The following is a 7890-nucleotide window of genomic DNA, read 5'->3' on the forward strand; positions in this document are numbered from 1 at the left end:
ACTAAAAAAAAATTATTAATTAATAATTTAATATTTTTTTTTACATAAAAATCAGTTTTATTTTTAATTATCATCAAATTATATAATAATAATGTATCTTTTATATAATCCGCGAATAGGATCGGGTACCCGCGGGTTAATAGCGGGTAGGATTCAGGTTGAAATATTCTTAACCCGTGGATAGAATTAGGATTGGATCCAAACCCTACCCTCCCCTACCCATTGCCACTCCTACTCTCTTCAACTCTGCCCACTTGGAACAGTTGACTGTTGACTTCAGTTTCATTATTAAAACTAAAGTAGTAATGTGAACTGAGATTACTTCTAAAAAAAAATCTTTGGAAACATTGTTGAAAAAATTGAGATGCATTATTGCATTATATATAAGTCCTACCAAACAATATCAAAATCAATAATCCCCAGATCTTAATTTTAAAAGAAAACTCAGTACAAGATTTATGTATTAAACAGATAAGGATATTGAACTTAGCTGTCTGAAGCATACTTGTAATTGGTTTACTAACTCCACCAAACTATTGACAGAACATCAGAACCTACGTACCAACAAGACCAGCCAACGGTTGCTGTCTAACTTTGGAGACAACAACGCTTTGGCAGCACTCTATCATGAGCCTTTGTCATGTCAAACATCATCTAACTGCTGGATCAAATGTTTGCTAAATGAAAAAATCATTTGTATTTTTCTTTTTGAGAAATTAATTTATAATACATAGGTCCAAAGGTCCTAACAATCTTAATAATAATAATAATAATAATACACTCTAAAATTAAATACTATAAAGTTACATATGAATACTAAAAAGGACATATATTTTGAAAGGAAATAAAATAAGAGCAAGTTGGGGAAAGAATTCCATTTATCAACACAAGTTTGAATTTGTGGAGCATAGTATTCCCCTACCGAAAAGAATCAAAATATATTTGTAACTTATTCATGGGGACCCTAGATGGGTATCCCTTCAATGTTTCACACTAGTAATCAACAAAAACCTCAAATACATTCTGCTAAAGAACAAACCAAAATGATGGATCATGATGATCAAGAAGAAGAAGAAGATGAAGAAGAAGAAAAAAGAAGAAACAAACAATTCCTGAGCAGAACCCCACAGCTTTGCAAAGACATTACAGCCAAAAAATCTACCCACAAAGAGAAGAAGGGGAAAAAAGAAAAAGGAAATGCTGTCCATCCTTTTTTTTTTGTTTATATTGCTGCCTCACATGTGATGCATTTGATACACTTCCGCTATATCCCGCAATCAGATTTTACATCTCACTCAAATTTCAAACCCCAAAACCTAAAACAGTGACCAAAAAACTCAAACCTCAACATTCCCCCATGTAACTTCTATCTCTATATCTGACTGAATCCTCAAAACAGGCACTCCAGTTAGCTCTAGATAAACCAAACATCTTATGTCTTAAACCGAAATACAGTAACAACAGCAGCGGTGCGCAAAATTCACAATTCACCTGCTTCACCGGATTATCCTCGCCTACAAGTTCGTGTCATCATAAAGATCTTCCTATGTAGCAATTCCTGAAACAAAGTTTTAAGTTTGTCAGCTTGGCATGCAAGGCAACTCATTTCATATCACCAACAAATAATTGAATAATCATTGAGATTTCCCTTAAATCATAACATGAAGTTAAGTTTATATTCATGAATGAAGTATGCAAGTTACTTTTAAGTTTTAAGTACATATGTGACTTCCTCAGCTTTCGCAGCCACAACTAGATTATTTCATACGAGATCAGATAGAAAGGTCACATAAATGTGAGGAAAACCATTCACTGTAATGTACTTGGAATTCTAGGACCTGAATTGAATGATATCTCTCTTATATGCACTCTTACTAAAGAATGCCAACTTGTTTTCATTTAGCTAAATGGTTTTAGATTTTTCTAAAGGAAACAATCAAATAAGAAAATCTTGTAAGTTGTATCACTCTTCTAAAATCATGAAACGGGGAATGCAATGAAAACAATCTGACATCTTTATAATTAATCTTAAAAATAAATGAAAACTATTTGGTTATTCTTATTAAAGGCTTGTAAGTGGGGTTAAAGAATTTTGAGCAAAAGTATATAAAACTTTGGCAAGAAATTGTACAATGATGAGATAATAAAACTTTTCAAAATATGCCTAGATAACTTCACCTAAGGACTCAAATATTTACTTAAGACCTTATCCAATGAAATCTTCTTAGCAAACAATTAAAAAAAAAATAAATAAATAAAGAGCTGAGCACATGACTAGAACCAGTGACAAGTATTCCATATTAACAGCAAACTTACGGATACGACATTGGTAACAAACATTCATCTATCCATTGCATAAAAGTCCAACAAAAATTGTGACAATCAAACTTCATTTGAACTCATTCTTAAGATTTGTAATTATATTTATCCAGCTCTCATCACTTAAGTCACACTATTTTATTAAGCAGGGAGCAGAATAGACTAACTGAAATTGAAACCTTGAGATAAATATGAATTGGTACTTAGTTCTTACCCCTATTTGGCTGCCTCTTATTAATAGTATAACCACCAACATAACCCGGAGAACTTTTTCCTGAAACATCTGTAGCCGAACCACCAAGTCCATAACTGAAGGGACCAGATCCATCTCGCTCGGAATTTGAAGAACGCCATGTGGCGTCCCCATAAACCGAATTATTATTATTGTAAAAATCAGCAAAAGCACCATCAACGGCGCCATTTGAAGCAGTGTATGAAGATGTTGGGGCAATAGCAGAACCACTGCTTCTTCCATACCCACCAGTCCCCAAATTATAAGTGTTGTCACCACCTCCATAACCAAGGTTGCCACTATTCTGTAGCACATTGTTACCACCGCCTTGCGCAGAAACCGCTGAAGTACCCCAGTTGACACCAGCATTGCCAAAGGCGTTTCCTCCAACGCTTCCACTCCCGGATCCAACGTATGCACTGGAATTTGCAGAACCAGTTCCATAACTAAGGCCACCATTCCCCCACAAATTCCGTGTAGCGGAGCTGAAAAAAGAATTGCTTCCTCCATTACCACTGTCATACCCCATAGGGCTTCCAAGCCTATTGGAGCTGCCAATGTAAGGAGGATTTAAACCCCGACCATAGCTAAGATTACTATTGAAATTTGCACTCCTCCCAAATCCAGCACCCAAACTAGGTTCAAAATTCATGCTCATTCCATAACCAGATCCAAATGGAGCAAATCCAGTTCGAGCACTCGCAACTGGACTGAATCTACCGTCCACCTGAAGTCCATAGCCTCCAACAGCACTTGGAGTATATCCCTGAGTGAATCCATTTAAGAAGTTATTGACCCTACTCAGACCATAGTTGAATCCAGGAAGTGGGCTGCGATTCGGTCCTGGCGATAACTCCTTAGGTACTGCTCGCTTCACTTCAACCATTTTACCATTCAATTCATGGAAATTCTTAAACAAAACCTTGTCAACAGCCTCCTCAGAATCATAAGTGATAAATCCAAAGCCTCTTGGCCTTTGAGTGTTGTGATCATACATTACTACAACATCCGTTATAGTCCCAAACTGATCAAAGTACTTCTTGAAATCGCTCTCTGTCACCGTAGATGCTAAACCTCCAACAAATATCTTTCTTGTGCGACCTGGACCGGGAGAACCATGGACGCTGCCACTGTTTCTACTCAGTATATTCTGATCATCCCTGGGAACAGCCTTCTTTGCCTCCACCTAGTGAAACATGAAACATTATTGACTAACAATCAAGGAAAACAATGATAAAGACCTATCAATCCATCCAACCCGTACTAGATTTGCAAACTGAAGTACAATTCATTATCAGAACCTGTTGTTTCAGAACTGAGGATTTCAATGCCATGTAATTCAAAAACACAAACTAAATGTCAAAACTAAGTCTTAGAATTAAAATGAGACAAAAGAAAATTACCATCCTTCCATCTATATTGTGCTTCTCTTTTATGACTAAGTCTGCCACAGCTGGGTCCGAAAAAACAACAAAACCAAATCCACGGGCTCGACCGGTGGTGCGATCCTTCATTATCACTGCTTCCACAACCTCCCCATAAGTACCGAAATACTCTCTGAGTCGCTCTTCATTCGTGTCCCATGATATCCCCCCAATGAATAACTTGCCATTATCTGATTGCATTTTATCTACAACCAAGAGGTACAATCCATTCATTAAGCTTGAAAACTTTCAAATGCTAGTGCCATCATCAATAGAAAGTTAGAAACTTAACGAAGGGGAAAGATTTTTCAAAGCTTCTTAGGATAAACTAGCATCTAAATTGAAAGGTAGCGGAATAAGTGTCTTCCTAGCGGATCCAATTGATTACAGATAACTAATTGCAACAAGAAAAACATGAGCCACACAAAACAACATAAAAAAAATCCTAGTCTCAGATAGAATGCAAGCAAATACAGCTAGGATACAATCAAATTTTACAGCATTATCATTTATCAGATTGTTCAAATACAATATAGTCCCAAGTATGTATGAGACAGCAACAAAAAAAAAACATTACAAAGAATACCTTTAATTATAACAAAACTGAGAAACTGTCTTAACGACGCAAATACAAAATATTGTGTCGGATTCAGTAAAGAAACATCGGATCCTTCATCAGGCAGTGGAAATCAAAGGCAGAAACTAAGCACTCTCCTGGAAAAACCCATAAAAAAATAAAATTAAAAAAAAAATCTCAATCATCAAAGATCCAAAGGGAGACCCAATTGAAGAAAGATCAAAACTTCAATCAAGATTCAGCGGAAACGCACCGATTGAATAGTACCCAGATGGCCAAATCTTAAGATCTGAGGGGAGGCACAATGAGATTAGGAATCAGAGGACAAGGTTCATTATCTTGCTCTATGCCTCCCCAACACCCTCTTTCTTCCTTTCTTCTCTTTCCAATTTGTGTTTATTAGATTTTACCAAATGCGAATTCCCAGTTACCAAAACCGATTGCGAATGTTTCTTGGTATATGAAACTACAGAGACACAGAAACCACCACCAAAAAAAAAAAGAAAAAAAATGAAAAAAAAAACCGATAAAAGTATAAAACTTTGTAAGGAGAAAGCCGAGAGAGAAGCTGCGAGATCTCTGGCGTGAGCAATATATAGGGGACTCTGCAAATGGTAGAAATGATTTTCATTTCCTTTTTTCTTATTATTATTTACTTTCAACAAAATGGAAAAACAAAATAAAACATCTTTCATTTCAAATTTTGGTGTGTAATAAAATAGGGAGGAAGTAAAAATCCGGAAATCATAAGATTTTTTTTCCCTTTTCTCGTCCGCATGTTTTTTTAAGGATTTAATTTTCATAAAAAATTTTAAGCTCTATTTTTAATTAATTAAAAAAACCTTTTGTTTAGGATAATACATAATAGTGACTAATTAATTACCTATCACAATGTTAATTAACGGATGACATAAGTATCACTACATTACATGGTATACTTAATTTGTTTAGGATTTAATTTATGGGTATTGTTAGTAGAAAAAAAAATTATACACACCTTTATTGTATATTGTTAGTATATAAATAAAAATTGTTAAATTAATTATTTTGACCTCAGCTTAATAATTAAGCTCATATATATGTAAATGATTTCCTAATTTATAGTAGGCATTTGTTTTGGAACTTTAATTTTGATGACTATAAAAATTTTAATTATGTTAAGTGTATATTAAAATAATAGAATTAACTATTAAAATTAGTCATCAATATAAATTATATATTAAAATATAAAATATAAATTAAAAATAAATTAAACTATACATATATTTATACATAAATATATAGTGATTGATTTTAATAGCTGATTTTAATATACAAATAGTATTTTTATAAAAATATTTATGCAATCATATATTTCACTCTATTTTTTATTTGTTTTTTTCCTACAAATCTATGAATGTATAATTTTTTTTATATTCATAATGTATCAAAATCAAAATCTTATTTTAAAGTTAAAAATATGTATTTTTTTTGAAATATCATCATGAATATTATTAAATATCTGCTTGTTCAGTATTATAATTGTTAACATTGGATTTCAATATTTTCAAAAATAAATTATGAACATGTTTGGTCTATATATATATATATATATATATATTCATGAAAATGGATTTTCCTTTTTTTCAAATATCTGTTGCATATTTATATTTATATTAATGTAAATCATTTATTCATTAATGAAGTGAATTATAATAGTTAATATATGTATAACGATATTTTTAAGATAATTTATATCGATTAATAATTTAATATAAAAACATCAAACACTCACCATTGTAAATAAAATAAAAAAAATGATATTGCTATATTAAAATTGAAAACGTCTAAACAAAATAAGGTAGCATTGAATTCTCAAAGCAAATAAAACAACACCACTTAATAAAGAAGTACTTAATAATCGGCTTGTTTTATTGTTAATTTAAAAAATAACAAGAAGTGTAATTTCTTTACACATTTGAATTATTTGACCAATGTTTACTTAATACAACTCAAATTATACCATTTAAGCCTTACTAATATTTAGTGAGACAACGTAAAATGCGCCAAATATGTAGTGTGTAGTGCAATATTCTCTCCTCCTAATTTTAGAGATTACAAAATTAAGAGTCTATTATAAGTCAGCAATGACAACTCTTAATTAAAGATAACATAAGACCAAGCCCAAGACACACGAAAAAACATCCATTGAAAGTGGAACATAATTCAGATTCCTTAGCAGAGTAACCATTGTTGAGCAAGGTGAAATTCATAAAACAATATCAGTCCCAAGCATGAGAAGAGTTTGTGATTTTAACATTATTACTGTATCATTCTCTGATGATATATATTTGATAATCCTTTCCTTTTCCTAAAGGTAATATTTATGAAGGATTATAAAGGATGAATAATGCAAAAGCGAAACAACAAAGGTCTATTTCTGATGAGTGAGTAGCTTATGGTTTTGAGTGTTCATAGTATTTGTATATTGCATATATATTTTATGAGTGTTAAGTTGGTTGAGGCCGGTATAATGGTCATGTTTTGGAAACATCGATCATAAGTGCTTGTATATTCTTTCATGAATATTTTATTTCTTGTGTTATTAGATACAAATCATACACATTTCTTTTCTTATAAAATCTCATTTAAAGCATAAAAAGTTATATAATAAATAATTCATGCCAACTATATATAAAGAAACAACTGCTTTTGATGAATTATACTTGCAATTATTTGTGCAATATATGACATTTGGATTGATCTTCAACCTTTTAAATGGTGGAAATAGACTCAATTTTTTTTATCAATTGAGGGAGTAAAATGTGATCTCTTACCATTAATTTTATAAGTGAAACTAAAAAATAAATATAAAAAAATAATAAAGAGTTAGAAATCATACTTTATATTTTTTATTTTTTTTTAACAATTGAGAGGATCCATTTTTTAAAATGGTCTCCAAAGAGCAATTACATATACATAAAGTTTTAACCCTATGTTATAGAGGAGATGTGGACAACTATAGTAAAAGATAGATATTGGAATAGATAGTGTAGGTTTAAAGGAAAAAACTCTATGCTAAAACATTAGTGCTGTTTGTTACTCCTAATTAATTAATGGAGGTAGATAAGATTGGTACATACATGTATACAAAGGTAGATATAGTGTGAAAAACTAGCCCAAAAAAATGGCAGATATTGACATATATGGTGAGTTTTGAGTTGACCAATGGATGGGAGGGACATTATCTTGTGTCACATGTATAGATGAAAAAAAAAACGTCTTTTTCATTTTCATCTCTTGCAAAGACTCATAATAAATATGATAATATTAATATTCACTCTTTTAGAGTTCTAACA

General features: G+C 31.8%; 1 protein-coding gene across 2 annotated transcripts; it reads right to left on the reverse strand.

Annotated features, from left to right (window-relative positions):
* Positions 1-850: 850 nt before the first annotated feature.
* Positions 851-5129, reverse strand: LOC130941326 (heterogeneous nuclear ribonucleoprotein 1). Of its 2 annotated transcripts, XM_057869791.1 has the most exons (5): positions 4806-5128; positions 4562-4689; positions 3955-4181; positions 2534-3737; positions 851-1558 (listed from the first exon to the last, which is right to left on the reverse strand). In XM_057869791.1, exons 3-5 carry the CDS (start codon positions 4174-4176, stop codon positions 1545-1547), a joined length of 1440 nt encoding a protein of 479 aa, XP_057725774.1. In that variant the 5' UTR covers positions 4177-4181; positions 4562-4689; positions 4806-5128; the 3' UTR covers positions 851-1544. The 2 variants fall into 2 exon arrangements, with proteins under 2 accessions (XP_057725774.1, XP_057725775.1); XM_057869792.1 differs by lacking the exon at positions 4562-4689 and having other exon boundaries at positions 4806-5129.
* Between the last annotated feature and the right edge of the window lie 2761 nt (positions 5130-7890).

Source organism: Arachis stenosperma, chromosome 7, assembly GCF_014773155.1.
Source record: "Arachis stenosperma cultivar V10309 chromosome 7, arast.V10309.gnm1.PFL2, whole genome shotgun sequence".
Lineage (NCBI taxonomy): Eukaryota > Viridiplantae > Streptophyta > Magnoliopsida > Fabales > Fabaceae > Arachis > Arachis stenosperma.

Excerpts from the sequence above, each read along its gene's own strand:
- LOC130941326 (XM_057869792.1), bottom strand. The coding sequence starts at position 4,176 with ATGCAATCAGATAATGGCAAGTTATTCATTGGGGGGATATCATGGGAC. Across the intron at positions 3,738-3,954 it reads ACAATATAGATGGAAGGATG|GTGGAGGCAAAGAAGGCTGT; the intron begins GTAATTTTCTTT and ends ATGTTTCACTAG.